This window comes from Amblyraja radiata, chromosome 39 (genome assembly GCF_010909765.2).
Source record: "Amblyraja radiata isolate CabotCenter1 chromosome 39, sAmbRad1.1.pri, whole genome shotgun sequence".
In the NCBI taxonomy this organism is placed as follows: domain Eukaryota; kingdom Metazoa; phylum Chordata; class Chondrichthyes; order Rajiformes; family Rajidae; genus Amblyraja; species Amblyraja radiata.
Window position 1 is genome coordinate 2,629,379 of NC_045994.1, and position 18,454 is coordinate 2,647,832.

The 18,454-nt window shown below is 44.4% G+C and overlaps 1 protein-coding gene across 1 annotated transcript in view; it reads right to left on the reverse strand.

Annotated features, from left to right (window-relative positions):
- Positions 1-17,971, reverse strand: part of LOC116967293 (deleted in malignant brain tumors 1 protein-like) — a 42,941-nt gene extending 24,970 nt beyond the window's left edge. Inside the window, exons 1-4 of the mRNA XM_033013793.1 lie at positions 17,917-17,971; positions 16,788-17,099; positions 16,630-16,704; positions 15,677-15,988 (exon numbers count right to left, since the gene is read on the reverse strand). Of these exons, the coding sequence (XP_032869684.1) occupies positions 15,677-15,988; positions 16,630-16,704; positions 16,788-17,099; positions 17,917-17,971 (754 nt within the window). The remainder of the gene's footprint in view (positions 1-15,676; positions 15,989-16,629; positions 16,705-16,787; positions 17,100-17,916) is intronic.
- Between the last annotated feature and the right edge of the window lie 483 nt (positions 17,972-18,454).

Genomic DNA, 18,454 nt, shown 5'->3' on the forward strand with positions numbered 1-18,454 from the left:
TAGATTCTCCCACTACTGTAAACATCCTCTCAGCATCCTCGCTGTGGGGTCGTTTCATTATTTAGTAGGTTTCAATGAGATTCCTACTCATCCTTCCATACACACACGAGTACAGGCCCAAAACCCTCACATGCTCCTCATACATGCATCGGGATGACCTTTGGACAATCCACTGTGGTGATAAATTCCACAGATTAACTGCCCTCTGACTAAACTTCCTCTTCACCTTCTTTCAAAAACAGTGCCTTTTAATTCTGATGCTATGACCTCTGGTTCTAGACTCTCCCACCAGTGGTAACATCCACTCTATCTATGGCTTTCATTATTCTGTTTTCTGGGCTTATCTCTAAATTTTCATATCCTCTGATTTACCAAAATATACCAAAAATGTAGAGATAAATGCTGTACCTATTTCCACAGTACACTGTGCTTTGATTTGCAAGATTTTAGATCCAAGTTCTATTCCAGATCTTTAATTCAAAAATGTTTTGGTCTGTAGAAGGGTCTGGACCCAAAATGTCACCTATTCCCTTTCTCCAGAGATGCTGCCTGACCTGCTGAGTTACCCCAGTTTCTTGCGTTGTCTTTAATATAAACCAACTTCTGCAGTTCCTCCCAACACATTTTGTCTGCTTCACAACAAAATTTCCTCAAGGTTTGCCTGCTTTGATGAAGTTCTCCTCCTCTCTCCAATGAGAGTTCTGCAGCACTCTGTTTTACTGCACACCCTCTGTGATCCTGCCTCCTTCCTACACATATGACTGACCCTATATATTCCCCCTCACGATCTTACACATCTCTATAACATCACCCCTTTTACTAGTTTTTCATTTTTAGGTGACCTCTTGACCCCCCACCATCCTCTCTTTTCCGCTGATTCCCACCTGAGTGCCTCACCTGGTCTCCCACCTATTCACACCCCCACCCCCCACACTCCCCCCCCCACTCCCCCCCCCCCCCCCCACCCCCCCCCCCCCCCCCCCCACTCCCCCTACTCCCACCTCTCTACTTTCCTCCTTCTGGCTCTACACTCTACAACTCTCCCAACCTGTCTCACACCTTCCTTTCGTATCACTGGCCTTTGTTCCAACCATCTGTTTGTCAAACCTCCCTGACCTGTGCTGATCTATTACCTGCCAAGCTCTGTCCTGCCGCTCCCCTTTTCCAGCTTTCTTCTAGCCATCCACCCCCCTACAATCAGTCTGACGAAGAGTCTTGACTGAAATATCACTTATCCGTGTTCTCCAGAGATGTTGTCTGTCCGGTGAGTGTCTCCAGAGATGCTGCCTGACCTGCTGAGATACTCCAACACTTTGCGTCCTTTTGTGTATTAACAAGGCAACTGCAGATCTTTTTTACCACGTAACTTCACAACATGACCTTTTCCTGCACAAAACAAGGAATTATATTCTTAGCCAAGTTTTTCCAGCGCAAGTAAAACACCAGCTGATAGGATGTCACTTCTGAAGATGGGTCTCAACCCGAAAAGTCACCCATTCCTGCTCTCCAGAGATGCTGCCTTTCCCGCTGAGTTCCTCCAGCAGTTTGTGTCCATCTTTGTGAATGGAACTCAGCAGGCCAGGTAACATCTGTGGAGGAAAATGGACAGACTATGTTTTGGATCAACCCAAATGAATGCTTCCTTCCCTGCTGAGTTCCTCTGGAGCTTTGAAGTGGGCTGATGGAATTTACATCACTAGAGACCCTCGGACCATCTTTGATTGGACTTACTGGACTTTATCTTACACTAAATGTTACTCACGTTATTCCCTTCATCGTATATCTATGGGTGGCTCGATTGTAATCATGTATTGTCTTTCCACCGAATGGTTAGCACGCAACGAAATATTTCCACAGTGCCTCAGTACACTTGAGAATAAACTAAGCTGAACATGGTGACGTAGCGGTAGAGACCCTTACATCACTAGAGACCCGGGATCGATCCTGACTACGGGTGCTGTCTGAACGGAGTGCGTATGTTCTCCCCGTGACCTGCAAGGGTTTTGTTCGAACTCTTTGGTTTCCTCCCACACTAAAAGGAAGTACAGGTTTGTAAGTTAATAGGCTTGGTATAAATGTAAAATTGTCCCTAGTGTGTGCAGAGTAGTGTTAATATGAGCGAGGATCACTGGTCGGTGCGGACTCAGTTGGCCAAAGGCCCTGTTTCCGTGCTGTATCTCTAAACTAAACTAAACTGATAGTTTGAAATGCCTAACCCCCAGATTCCGGAACAGATTCGTACCGGCTGTTATCAGGCAACTGAACTATCGTATCACCAACGAGAGAGCAGTCTTGACCTCCCATCTACCCCAATTGGAGACCCTCGGAGTAACTATAATCAGATTTTACTGGACTTTATTTTGTACTAAACGTTATTCACCTCGGTACACGTGACAATCAATTAGATTAAATTAAATTGAGTTTCCATAGGATGATCCCACACCATCTGCTACCAGAGGGAAGATCTAATCAAAGCTGTTTTCGCCTTGGCAGCTTGGACAAAGGTTGTGGAGGCTGGTTGTTAACAACAACACATAAACTAACGTAAGAGATGTCACAAAGCCTCCCACCTTCTGAATTGAATGGAGTCACAAATACAGATACCAACCGGGGGATATGGGGAGAAGGGAGGAGAATGGGGCTGAGGGGCACAGATAGATCAGCCATGGTTGAATGGCGAAGTAGACATGATGGGCCGAATGGCCTGTTCCTGCTTCAATGACTAATGAGGTTATGAACACAATGTCAGGGAGAGCTCCTGATGCTTCCCATAGATGCTTCCCTTATTATTCCCTTGTCATGTATCTATACACTGTGAGTGGCTCGGTTGTAATCATGTGTTGTATTTCCACTGGGTGGTTAACACGCAACGAAAGCTTTTCACTGGACCTCGGCGCACGTGTCAATAAAAGTAACTGGATTAATTGAGTCATGACACTGGCAGCTCAGAAGAGTCCTTCATTTGAAATTACCTTTTAGTCAGTCCATGTTTAAAGAAAGTTTGCTCCTTATAGCCAGCGATATTCAATATATTCAATATATGACGATAAATTCTGAAATTTATCGGAACTTAACTTTAACAATGGCCATTCATTCTTCCAAACATCTTTATTAGCGGGCACTTGACGTCTGCTCTCACAGTCCACATCAGGCAATGGAGGTGGCCCAGGACAGAAAATCAGTATGGGGATGGGAATGGTGAATTGTTGGTTAAATGGTTAAAATGGGAGGTAGTCTCCAAAAAATAGAAACGTCACCTATCCATGTTTTGCAGAGATGCTGCCTGACCTCCAGCCCTTTGTGTCTCTAAAACAACATTGTAGCCTCACGTGATGGTGGTGTGAGGTAGTGGTTCTGTGACCGAACACAGCCAGGATCGCAGAGAGCTGATCCAAGGACACAAGGTCTAATCCCTTCATAGTAGCTGCAGTTATTTAATAACTTAAATAATTAAATAAGCTGGGGATATGAAACTCTAATCTCAGTATGAACCTCTACGTTGCCATAAAAAACATCTGATTCTCTGTTGTCTTTCAGGAGAGAAGTTCTGTCATCTTTTCCCTATCCTTAGTTTAATGTAGCGTAGATATACAGTGTGGAAACTGGCCCTTCGGCCCACCGAGTCCACACCGACCAACAATCAACTCGTACAGCAGCACTATTCTACACACTGGGGACAATTCTCAGAAGCCAATTAACTCACAATCCTGCACGTCTTTGGAATGTGGGAGGAAACCCACCTGGTCACAGGGAGAACGTACAAACTCCGTACAGACATCACCCCTGGTCAGGATCGAACCCGGTCTCTGGCGCTGTGAAGCAGCAACTCTACCGCTGCGCCACGCCATGGCTGTACATCCATCAATTAACGACCTCCACAATTCCGGGACAGGTCAGGATAGGCTATAAATGGCGGCCACATACTGACGCCCACATACTGTGAATGAATAAATGAACAGAACAACGGAAGATAAATACTTGAGGAAAACTAATTGGTGGTTTGGCTGACGTTAGCTGAATAGAAATGGCACGACGAGAGCAGCTGAAATAGATGTTTAGTGGTGCCTTTTGTACTGAGTGGATTTTGGAATAATTGAATCTCACAGCAAAGACCCTTGGTACAGTGCCAGCACTTTGATGGAACTGTCCAATTAATCCCATACTCCTGCTCCTTCCCCCATAACCCTTTACATTCCTTCATCATAAATATATAGACTATTCCCTTTTGAAAGTCATTATTAATTATCCATCCACTACCCTTCCACTGAGTGAATTCCACCTCATAATTTTCACTCTGTATGAAAAAAATCTCAAATCCCCTCTGGTGTTTTTGGCAACCACCTGAAATATGTGCCCTGTGTTCGCTACCTCTCACTGGGAATCATTTCTCCTGATCTTCCTGATAATTTTGAACATCTTCCTACAGATATCTCAGTGTCTCTGATCATGCCAGGCTTAGCGAAGCCCTCCCTACGCACAGACATACATAGACAGACACACACGCACGCAGACACACATATAGACACACAGGCAGACACACACATAGACAAACATGCAAAACACATATAGACACACAGACAGACACACACCTAGACACACAGTCATACATGCAGACATACAGGCAACCGCACATGCATACATACACATAGACACGCACATAGACGCACCCATTGACACACACATAGACACACACATATACACACACATAAACACACACACATGGACACACACACACACACACACACACACACACGCACGCACGCACGCACACACACACACACACACACACACACACACACACACACACACACACACACACATACACACACATACACACACACAGACACACACATAGACACACACTCACACACACACACACACACACATATACACACACATACACACACACATAGACACACACATATACACACACATACGCACACACATACACACACACATAGACACACACAGACAAACACATAGACACACCCATAGACACACCCATAGACACCAACATAGACACACACATACACACACACATACACACAGACATAGACACACACATAGTCACACATAGACATACACATACAAACACACAAACACACACACACACATAAACACACACATAGACACACACATACACACACACATACACACACACATAGACACACACATACACACACATACACACACACATACACACACACGTACACACACACATAGAGACACACACATACACACACACATAGACACACACATAGACACACACATAGACACACACATAGACACACTCATGGAGACACACATAGACACACACATGGACACACACATGGACACACACATAGACACACACACCCACACACAGACACACACATAGACACACACACAGACACACACACAGACACATACATAGCCGCACACATAGACACATACGTAGACACACACATACACACACATATAGACACACACAGAGACATTTAAATCCGAATGAATATCTAATTCTATTCAGTTTATCTGCAGCGAAGAGCTCTCTGTGGTCTGCCATTACAGCTCAGAGCTGTCCTCTCCTGGGCAGTTGTACTTTAGCAGTTTGATTCACATACAGCTGAAACCGAACCATTTAGAACATCACTTTCCATTTTCCCACAATATCCACCTGGATAGATAAACTGAAATCTGTAGGAAACACAGCGAAGCCTAATGTTTGCATATTATAAACTCAGAGTTTTAATGTTATTCATGTTTATATGTCGTTGGAGCAGAATACCTAGTCTACTCAGCCATTCAATAATTTCGTTTAGTTCCGCTTAGAGATACAGCGCGGAAACAGGACCCTTCGGCCCACCAAGTCAGCGCCGACCAGTGATCCCCGCACACTAACACTCTCCAACACACACTGGTGACAATTTACAATTTTACCGAATCCAATTAACCTACAAACCTGTACATATTTGGAGTGTAAGAGGAAACCAGAGCACACGGAGAAAACCCACACAGGTCACGTGGAGAATGTACAAACCCCATTTAGACAGTACCTGTGGTCAGGATTGGTACCTTACTTCACAAAATGAACAAGTACCAACGCAGAGCTTAAATGAGCTGGGTGTTGTGTTTGTGTACTAGTTCATAATAGTTCATAATCCACTTGCATAATCATCTGACACCGTATAAAATCATGAGATGAAAAGATTAGGTATATCGAGTAGATGGTCCAGAGTAGGTGAATCGAGGACCAGAGGACACAGGTTTAAGGTGAAGGCGAAAAGATTTAATATAAATCTGAGGGGTAACATTTTCACACAGAGGGTGGTGGGTGTATGGAACAAGCTGCCAGAAGAGGTAGTTGATGCTGTGACTATCCCAGCGTTTAAGAAACAGCGAGACAGGTCCATGGATAGGACAGGTTTGGTGGGATATGGACCAAACGCAGGCTTCTATTTCTTGTCCTCTTTCTGCCTCCCTGATTATCTTCTTAAGTGTACCCCCACACTTCTTATACTCGAGGAGGGATTTTCTGCTTAACTATGACGTACGCCTCATTTTTCCTAGTCAGATCCTCAACATCTCTCGCCAACCTCTCTCGATTCTCTTAAACTTGCCACCCTTAGTTGTAAATAGATTACCCCAATCCACGCATGTACTGTAGGTCCCAGCCTCATGCCACCAAGATCAGCGCTTCCCCATTTTCAGATTTTAACTTGCTCCAGTCCTATTCTAATCCATAACAACGTTAATATTAATAAACTTATGCTCACTGCTCCAATGTGCTTCCATACTGACATTTCAGTCACACGTCCTACGTTTTTCACAAGGAGGAGTCCAATGTTGCGCCCCTCTAGTAACACCATCTACATATTGATCAAGAAAACTTTCCTGGACAGATTTAATAACTTATACCCCGTCCAACCCCTTTAAGTCACGAGAGACCCAGTCAATATAAGAGAAGTTAAAATCTCCCATTAAAGCTACCGTATTATTTTACAGCAACTTAAAATCTCCTACACCTGATCCTCCAATTCGCGCTGGCGAGGGGGGGGGGGGGGGGGGGGGGCGGGGGGCGGGCTATAATAATGCCCTATCAATGTGATAATTCCCTTCCTATTTGAAAGGCACGTGCTGTCTCATGAAGCCGAGCGACTTCCATCATTTCAAGCCAGGCTTTGGAAACAAGGTATCATGCTAAATTCACCTGGGAAAGAAAACAAAGCAAATATTATTGGGCCAGCTAAAATCAAGATTTAACATGATTAAAAAAAACGGATTTTTATAATATCCGAGGCATGGAGTCATATAGCCCTGAAACAGGACATTTGACTCAACTCGTCAATTCCAACCAAATAGTCCACCTAAGCTGGTCCCACTTGCCCGCGTTTTGCTCATGTACATTTAACCTAATCGGCCCATGTACCTGTCCAAGTATTGTTTAGAAGCGGTTACATTGCCTGCCCCAACCACTTCCAGCTCGTCCCACGTATCGTCAATCCTCTGAAATCAAAGTTTACCATGTCACCTTAAATCTACCACTCTCCCCTTAAACCTATGTATAGTAATTCTTGATATCCCTTCTCTCGGTAAAAGGCACTATACATTTGCCCTATCCGGTCCCCTCATCATTTAGTATATAGAAAATAGGTACAGGAGGAGGCCATTCGGCCCTTCGAGCCAGCATCGCCAATTACTACACACCTATTAGATAACCCTCAGCCTCCTACGCTCCAAGGAACAATGTCCTACTCTGTCCAGCCTTTCGCTACACCTCAGCCGTTCAAATCTTGGTAATACCATTGGAATTCATCGCTGCTCTCTTTTCAGCTTAATGACATGCTTCGTGTAGCAGGGCTACACAAACTGAACAGAGTTACCCAAATGGAACCATGCCAACGTCATGTACGTAACATATCACCCCACGTTAACACTCAAAAACTCGACTAATGAAAGCCAATGTGCTAAAAGCCTTCTTTGCCGCACTATCTACCTGTGTAAGTAACTGTGTATTTCAACAAAAGTATGTGGCATTTTCTCGCCAATAACGTTATTTCGAATCAGCATCACAGATATTTCAACACAGTCCACCCAAAATAGAACAAATACCCCACGCCCACATCACCGGTGTTGCGATATAGACAGTGAAAGCAAACGCATGAAATATTGTTTTCATTCCGTCTTCATGGCTCTGATGTAAAATATGGAATAGAGCCATCAAACCCAATGGGTGCTGCAAGGGTCGGGACTGTGAATGCGCCACAGTGGCGTTCATCATTGCTGTTTGTAGAGCAGGTAGCCGGGAAAACAGGATCAGTGAGAATCTGCGGACTATGCTCTGTATGATTGAACATTAATGACACGAACCTCAGTTTGCGGGAGACGGCATTGTATGGCGAGGATTATTCAATTATGGAAGAACGGCAGCATTGGAATAGAGCGGACACAAGGAACTATAGATGTTGGTGTACAAAAAGTAACCCAAAGTGCTGGAGAAACATAACGGGTCAAACAACATCTCTTAACCACATGGATAGGGAAGGTTTCGAGTCGGGACCCTTTTCTCAGACAAATTGTAATGGGGGGAGAAATCTGGCGAAGAGGCGGGGGAGGGACAACATCCTGCCAGTGATTTGTGGATACAGGTGGGGGTTGTTTGATCGACAGATGGGCGAACCAAGGCTTGAGATGGAAAAAAAGGCAAAATGCTGTGAGATAGAGTAAGGTGGGAAATGTGAAGGGATAGAATGGAAAGTGATGGGGAATGGAAAGGGGACGGTACAATGGGAAAATGGTGCGCATTCGGGGTGGTGAACAGGGAAGAGGGGGGATAAAGGGGTGTGCAGTTTTGGTGGGCGGGTGGTTGGGTTGTGTATAAAATGGAAGACTTTAACGTTCATTCCGTTGGGTTGTTATTTCCCCAGCCGTATCCACCTATCACTTGCCAGACTCTCCCGACTCTTACACAGTCTCTAGAATGTTGAAGAACTTGAACCGTTAATCATCCCTGTTGATTGATGTTGATTGACCCTCTGACTTACTCCGCCGCTTTGTGTCTGGCATATTTGTTTTGTTTTGTTTTGTTTTTAATAAAGAAAGAAAGGAATACATTTGAAAAATAGGATAAACTATCAATAATACAACTTGGGAGATAGGTCCGTAGAGAACATAACTATTCATCTAGCCCTGGGTTCAGGCTTCAGTCCGGCCTCTGCGCCGGTCCAATCTACCCCTTCAAATAATCTATAAATGGAGACCATACTCTAATAAATAATTCTGGTTTGTCAATTAAGACAAATCTAATTTTTTTCCAAATGTGAGGTCTCCGACATCTCCATAATCCACATCTTGATTGTGGGGGTTGTTGGGTTTTTCCAAAATTTTAATATCAATTTTTTCCCAATTATTATACTGTAATTTCTTTGGTTTATTGTGAGTTTTAGGTATTGTTCTGATATGCCCAATATTATTAATTTAGGGTCGGGATCCAGTTGGTTATAGACGACTACAGAAATTATTTTAAAAATATCCATCCAGTAGTGCCTGGCATATTTGGACAGAGAGAGGACCGTGCAATAGAATAGTCAGCAGTCCGGTTTTTATGTGCAGCAATTATATATTTTGTAAAATGGGGCTTTGTTTGTGTGCGGAGACTAGAAGTGGTTTCTGTTGGAGTCTCCAACCCCCCCCCCCCTGTCCCCCTGTCCCCCCCCCCCCCCCCCCCCCCCCCCCCCCCCCTGTCCCCCTGTCCCCCCCTCCCCGCCATTCCCGTTCAGGTTCATAACGCAGTCTCAAGGGGAAAATAAGCCGACATGGAACATGACAAATTAGATACTGTATTCATATGGTTCACATTGCAGTTGTGCATGACACGTTGTTCGAGTAAGAACAAAACCGTCCGTAGGCAAATTTCTCTGAAAATGTCTTTTCTTTTAGCAAATAATATTTGAAGCAGGAAAGTGAATATAAAACAACGCAGTGGGTGGAATATTTTGCTGAGCATTGGTGATTCTGGCATGTCAGAGACTACTCACCACCAGTGTCCACGTCACCGCCGGCAACTGTTAGCATCAGAAGGGCATCGGCGCCACCGTCCATTGGGTACTGACCGCCCGGACAATCAATGGCTTTACTCTCAGGATCGTCATGGTCATCCGGAACTAGATCTAGGAGGAAGTATAAACCAGAAACATCTTCCTTAAAACCTAAATTGTTTTGTAAGCTGCAAGGGGTGTGAGATAAAAACGGAATATTGGAGTAACTCAGCGGGACAGCCAGCATCTCTGGATAGAAGTAATGGGTGACGTTTAGAGTCGAGACCCTTCTTCAAACTGAGATGTTGTTGTGTAATTGGTATCTGGACGGAGAGAGGATTGTGTTGGGCCTGTGAACTATTTAACGTTGCTCCAATCCGGCGCTATAATTGGTGTTATAGTTCAAGTCCTATCCGCATTGAGAATATAAACACACAATGAATGTTTCATTCAATGACACAGCTGGCGGTCGAGAGGTTTATCTCCAAAGTCAAATTGTTGATGTTTTAAATAGAAATCCCTTACAAGTACTTGAGATCGCCTCTCTATCATTTCACGGCGAACATGCTCGGACACCTTTTCCCTGATATGTTCTGATTACGAACAAAATGAATTAAAATAGGAGAAAATGGGAATCAAAACATGCACCAACCTCGAACACTGGAGGAGGTTCCTTCAGGGAGTTCGCTTCTTGAATGAGCACAACCCAGAGGGTCGCTGGTGTAATATTCTATTTGATCCATGGAATCAATGGATCCAGAGACTAGAAGTCAATGACAGAGATAGTTATTAGACATCTGGCTAAATTGGGCATTGGAGCAGAAGACACACATTATTCATCGTCCCAATGACAGTATCGCGGATATGACATATGGCATAATGGTGCAATACTGTTCAACAGGAAGGTCAGCTGTAGCGACCCACGAACGAACCAATTAAAGAAACGAGGAACCGCAGATGCTCTTTTACAACAAGGACATAAAGTGCTGGAGGATGCGATCGAGTCAAGCAGCACGCCTGGAGAACACGAAGAGGAGACGTTTCGGGTCGGACTCCTTCTGACACTGTGTGTATTGTTCAAACACCAATGGATATGTGTAAATAAGTTATTTTCAATGGTTTATCTCATTGATATCCGACTCGGATAACTGTGTTAATGTTGCTGGTGCCAAAGGAAAAAATAACGTTGAACTGCTGGTTATTATAATCATACACAACACCCATTCATTGAGCAATATAAACACTGAAAGATGCCGTAAATCCATTATAGATATGAACATTTATATGGATACGGTGAGAATCTCACTGTCATAGCAATTCTTCCCTTGCGGAAAGTTTCTGATATCTGTTCGTTTCTATTCGAAATATTGATAACATATTAAAACAAAACAAAAGCGCATTCGGTAAACATCATTAACATGTCAGTCACCAGGTGTGGAGAAGAAGCAAATCTATCACCAACCTTCACAGAGCTCATCACTTCCGGTATCTACCTACTACAGTCTGAAAACTGATAGACTTAAAGTGTCCACTGCCCGCTTCTATCCCCCGCCCTAATGCCATAAACAGGATGGGAGTATTTTTCCAACTCCGTCTGACCCATTGTTTAACCTCAGAGCTTAAATGTACCTCGACCTCATTGCCAATCGTGTTTACTTACATCTGCACACCTCAGATGCTCCCCACAACTTTTACAACGTCCAATCTGTGTGGCTCACTACTCCTCATGTGTTCCATCCAGGAACAGTCCCTTCCCATCACAAAGGTTTCTGGACAATTGCTTTCGTCCCAGACCAGTGACCCAACGACTTCAGTGCAGCTAACAGTCTCCTCTGCCTGGTGGAACGTGTCTTCTGTGGATGCCCTCGCGTTCTACAAATCAAATGAGTAGCCATGGACAATCCCATTAGGCCCATCTAATCATGTCTATCTGTCGGCTTCATTCAACACACTTTTTTGGAAAAACTCCTAGGCCATGGATATGAGGCTGACTCCGGGATGGTGCAGATTCCTTGACTTGATCTATCTTCACACGATCCACCTTGAACATCCCCCCCCCCCCCCCCCCCCCCCCCCCACTAACCACAGGTGATGCAACACCTATTATTACACCTGCTCCTTTATCTCCATTCGGGGACATAAACGTCAGTCTCCACTATTCCATTCCATGCTCTCGATGTACCCTCCTTGACCCACGTGATGCTAAATGTAGACGAGGCAACCAGATTCTGTCCGCCAATGACAGCTGGATTTCTATTCCATTCCTCATTCCCATTCGCCCTCTCTGTCCTCCGCCTCTTACATTGCCAGATTGAGTTTACATGCAAGCTGGAAGAGCAGCACTTCAGGTAACGCTGACAATCCGATGGTGTAAATATTTAATTCTCCAATTGTTACCCCACTTCTCTCTCCTGATAATCAACACTGGCTCTCTCAAACACAACATTCTCTCCACTGAGCCAGTCCCTCGCTTCCCATTTCCTGTCCTCACCTCCACCATCTCCATCAGCTCATCACCTATCCCTATCTGCACAGTGTCCACAATTCCCACCCCCCTTTTTCCCACCTACCCACCATTATTCCCAAGGTTTCTATATTTCAATTGTTGACTTGTTTTTTCTTAACAGATTCCACCATCTGGCGCTCCTTGTCCTCCCTTCTATCACCTCTAACCGTTGTGGTCACCTCCACTCTCCGTGCGTCTCCCCAAATGGATTTGTCTACAATTCCACCCCTCGTTGCATACATCCACCTGTCATCTACCAGAAACTTGTGCAGCATTTCCTCTCGCCACTTTCTATCAACCATCTCCGCTCTACTCCAGACATGAAGAAGGGTACGGACACAAACGGTCATCTGTACATTTTCCTTCATAGATTCTGGCCGACCCACTGCGTTGCTCCAACAGTTTGCTTGTGTCCGATGTACCTGTCACAATGTTTTTCTTTTTAATCAATGACCATTAGGTGTCCTTGAGACTCTTGAAAGGCGCCCATAAATAAAATGTATTATTATTATTATTATTATTAATACGGTTACTGGAGTGGAGGGCATATTTATCAATGAAGAGCGAGTATCGAGTACAAATACACGCTTGAATCATCCATCTGATTGAAGTTGTTTCCAGGGAGAGTATCGTCAATCTCTTCATAAATTGCTCCGTAAAAGCCAAAGCCCCTGGCTCTCATCTCTGCACCTGTTGAAAGGAGAGTGTGGGTTAACTTGTGGATTTACAGGAATAGTATTTAACAGTTAGCAATTTGCGTATGACATGAAAAAATTATGAATTAATGATATTCAAGGTAAACTGTTGATGAGCGTTACCATTGAAGATTTGCGCAGGAGGTCTAATGGCTTCTTGCAGAAATTAGCGAATTCTACGAACATCAAGAAGATCACAGATAGTGTACATTAGGAGGAAGCAATTCCGTATTTCTGTTCCGCCACGACTATGCCGTTCAAAGCCTGATTGCATTCCCAAATACATACGGATGGTACAAGTGTGGGTGTGGGTGATCAGGAGTTGAAATGTCCACATTTGTCAATTTAGGAAATGGAAGACAGATTGAGTTGCATCAAATAAATGGAAGGAGATGGGGAATAAAGCATTGCAGGAGCACAGAATGTGAGGAAAGATCAAGCTTGAGGTGTGGTGCCTATAACCTCATCAGAAGGTTCGCGATTGAGCAGCGCATTGAACAGGATGTTGAATGGAATGTTATGCTTCTTCTTGCCTTTGGCGTGCACAGACTAAAGTTGTTGGACAACTTGTTCTATTTGATCGTATATGAATGTGCACGCCAGGTTGATTGCATTCGTCGAAACAGGGCGGACCACGTGAAGGTTGCAATCTCCCACCCCAATGGATCAGTCAAGTGAACAATTGATGGAGGTACCCAAACAATAATCACATTTAACATTCCATGCTATTACGACACATTGCTCTTTCCAATAGGAACCATGGAATACCTACACAATGCTGCACAGTTGCATTTGTTGCTCATAATTCAAAAAAGAAAAGAGCACATGGAAAAGCGAATGAAAGTCTCTTCACGCTATGAAATATTGTCTGGAATAATAACGCTGTAACGTTGAACCTCACCTCTTCTTGCTGATTGCCTCCGAGCTATTATCATCAGTGTGACAAATTCAGCCACGAGGAGGATTCCCAGAGTTGTGCAAACCACAACAGCCACAGAGGGCGGCTTCTTTCCCAACTCTGAAATTGAAATTCCTGGATAAACGGGAAACAGAAGCAGTTGGTCCAACCTGAAAACATTTCTTGGGACCATTGATGAATTTTAACCGCTGGTTGTGCATCTTGCTTTGCTAGAAATGTTCCCAAAATCCGGTCATACATTGCACCAGAAGAATGGCTGAGCGGAAAACAATAAAAAGTTCAAGTCTCTATTGTATTGTGCGGAGTGGTATAAATAGAAAATATACTAGAATGTCCTGATTCCTCACTAGTGACGCTCTGTATCCAGACAACAGCTGCAATATTGTATTCGGGCATAATGTGCATCCACACTGCATCCATACTGCTTGCCACAGACATCAATGCCATAAAATCCAAATCAGAAGAATACAAAGGATATGTAAGCGCATGGCTCTAAATTCCTGCATGATATGATGCTGTTTACAAAAAAAACGATATCTATAATATGTACTATGGGTAACATATCAAGACTATTTCATAAGTTCATAAATTCATAAGCTCCTATGTTCCAGGAGCAGAATAAGGCAATTTGGCCCATCAAGTCCACTCCGCCCTTCAATTATATATTTCCCTCTTAACCCCATTCACCAGACATCACTCCATAAGCCCGGACAACCTTTCGACAACATCTTGCGAAAGAACAAGCACTGTTTTTACTGCCTCGACATGCCACCAAACAGAGGAACACTCACTTACAAATCGAATTAGCTTGGTTCCTACACATAATAACAGTTAATTAACAGCCATTAATCAAAGGTCAGTAATCCTCACTGAAACACGCGATATGATTGCTATTACCAACATTTCCGGAGGAGAAAATACTGCAAAGAGTCCAATATCCTGTCTTGTCACAGAGATATTTGGCTGGAGCTGAACATCATGATTTTTTAGAATTTTGCAAGTTCTGTTTCACATACCGAGTCAACCAATTTGAAAACCACCTATCATGTTCACAGCAATTAGCAAACAGTAGCAAGCGAATATCAGCCCAGTCAGCATAGTGTGTAAGTGTAATGGCCAAGATGGCTGCCGTGAAGGGAGAGTGGACGCTGGCGCGCTTTGGCTGCCGCTGCTCTCTCTTCACACTGTGTTTTTGATTTTCTGTTTTTGGATTGAATTCTGTTTTTAATTTGTGTCTCTGTGATGTCTTTTTTACCTGTTCTATTCCGATTATATGTTTTTATTCCGATTACTATGTAAGGTGTCCTTGAGATGTCTGAAAGGCGCCCATTAAATAAAATGTATTATTATTATTATTAACATGGCATGAATAATAAATACCTGAAGGGCTGGAGCCAGAGGGGATCAAAACTGGACGTGGACATTGTAATTAGTTTTTAGCAACCTCATCTCCGTTAGATTTTCAATTAAAAAAAAACGGTATTTTACTTCTGAAATTGAAGGTGTGTAGAGATCGGGGAATATGCCGAATGACACATACCAGAACAGGTGACAAAGACATCTTCCTTGTGATCACAGTCATGTTGACCGAGCGGCGAAGCCAGACAACGGGACAGGAATGATTCAGTTCCTGTGCATTTCACTTCATCCAGCCAGATATCACCTGAGGCCGGGGCAATGGTCGCCGCTCCTGGGGTCCAAAGAGCAGAGCCACAGCCCAACTGTCTGCAGACAACATTGGCATCGGCGGGACCCCAGGAGTCATCACACACCGTTCCCCAGCTGTTGTTGAATAATATTTCAACCCTTCCGGAGCAATTGTTGATGCCGCCATCAAACCGCAATTGTAGATCTAAGTGAAGTTAAATTAAATACTCAGTTAAAAATACGTGAGTGCTGAAGTAACTCAACAGGTCAGACAGCATCTCTGCATGACGTGTGCAGTGACGTTTCGGATCGGGACCCATCTTCAGACTAATTCTACTAAGAGGGAGGGGAAGAGGCTGTAACAGAGTTGAAGGCGGGTCTAATCTAGGCAAGTGATAGGTGGATGCAGGTGTGGGGGGGGGGTTCATTGACAGATGGGTGCACAAAGGTTAGATATGAGGACAAAAGGCTGTAATATAAGGAATGACGAGGATGAATTATGAATCCAGAGGAAGGGATAAAGGTGGAAACGGACGGATGGGGTGGAGGGGGGGGGGGGGGTGGAAGGGAATATGGGTTGTATATTTCATGTCGAAGTAGCGAAGAATGAGTTTGGGGAATGATGCCAGTGCACGTTTGGAAGAAGGACTGGTCAAAGTACTTGAATCAAAAGGCAGACATAGCTGGGATCCATGCAAGGAACCATGGCTACACGTTTAACGAGAAGGTCGTGAGAGAAGTCTAAAGAGAAGTTGTTGAGGGTTCTCAGCTATTTAGTTGATCACTCATTCATCAAACATCCGGGGTTGACGTCACGCTGACGGCGTAAATAGTAGAATGACTCGCCTGGTAAACGGCGAGATTTAGATTCATTTCCTCCGTCGCAGCCTTTCCCGCGGATTGTCTCCGGCATTTCAGCATCTGTTGAGAACAGTGAAATGTTGACGGATTTACGCGCGTGTTTAATCTGCCATCGTATGCTGACTTTCCTGTGTTATCTTTACAGGAAACGCCTGCATCCTCCCTGTGGTCACTGTCGTGTTTCCCCCACGGGTCAAACTGGCACTGCCAAAGGTCTGACTCGTGCGAGCTACATTTCATCTCATCGATCCATATGGGCCCAGAACCTTGTCCATATTTTCTGGTGTCATATTCAATATATGCGAGGGGTCCACATTCTAATTGTTTACAGATCACTTCCGCCTCCACTCTATATAGCTTATCGGAGCACACTGTTCCCCATGTCCCGTTGTACCACACTTCCACTCTCCCTTCACACCGCCGGCCTCCGTTCACCAGGCGCATCTCTTTGTGTTCTGTGAAGGGAACAGAAGACATGCATGTCATCATAATGTATCCATCCCGCAGATAGCAACAAAGAGGCATGAGAAAGATCTGATTCAACAAAAACAGATGTCGCTGGAAAAACTCAACAGGGGCTGGTAATTGGGAACAGATTGGGTGAAGAGGAAATCGCAAGGTCAGCTGTTCTATCAAGTCGCTGAAAGTGGAGGGCAGGGAAATACTTGTGTGAAGTGGTGCAATCTTGCTTCAGTTCTGGTTGAAAATGCGACAGTTCTGAACCTGAAAGCAAATACTCCATTTAATTAACCTTCGATTGTGCAACATCGAAATGAAAATTAACAATCACGATCCCTAAAGCAAGAGTATAGAATAAAGAGGGAATATCTCCCGTTCACAGATATCAGCTCAGGAACAGACACTTCCGCCCACAATGACTTTGCCGAAAATGCCGGAACGATCAACATCTCGTCGGTCCGTTTCGGGAAATGTGGACAAATGCCGTTAAACCGGACAACAGCTGAGGTCGAAATGAGCAGAGCTACACGTGGGGAGAGTTTGGTGTTGGTAAGTAGAAGAAAACCTAAGCAGAGAAAGGACTTTATTCCATCAACGAGATTCAATGCTCGCAGTGTTTACGATAAACCATTGAATACATCTCTGGAATGCAGGTTCCCACTCTAAGCTGCAGAGAATCAACAGACCGAACGTATCCTTACCAGAAAACTTCACTGTCACATCTTCCTTATGACTGCAATCGTGCCGCCCCACGGTGCGGAGGAACAGTTCCAGAGGTATGATTCGTTACCCGAGCATCTTACTTCATCCAACCAAATTTGGCCTTTACTTTGTCCACAGAATCCCGGAATTTTATCTTCCACGGCATATCCGCAACCTAGCTGCCCGCAGACCACGTTAGCGTCGTCCAGATCCCAGGAGTCATCACAAACTGTGCCCCAAGACCCATTGTAATAAATCTCCACTCGTCCAGCACATGTATTCCCACCCCCAGACAGCCGTAATTGGAGATGGTCTGTTGAACACATACAAGGGGGTTAATCACACAATTGCAATGTAAACCCATCACCCCACCTTCGGCCGCGCCTTCTATGCTATCCCTCGGAAAGGTACCCCGTGTTGTTCCACACCACATGGAAGTGTTTCTTGACCAGACTTCTCTCACACACGGCCCCTCACACTCACCATCGCCTGCTCCCTGGACCTGGTGGTCTCTTCTGCCGACTGGAAATGGAGAGGGCCCATAGTATACGTGGACAATCTCTATACGTGGACAACCTCCCACTTTATACCCAGGTCCTGGGTGGATAATGTTGCAGAAGTCCTGTTATGTATTTTGTTTTAATAGAAA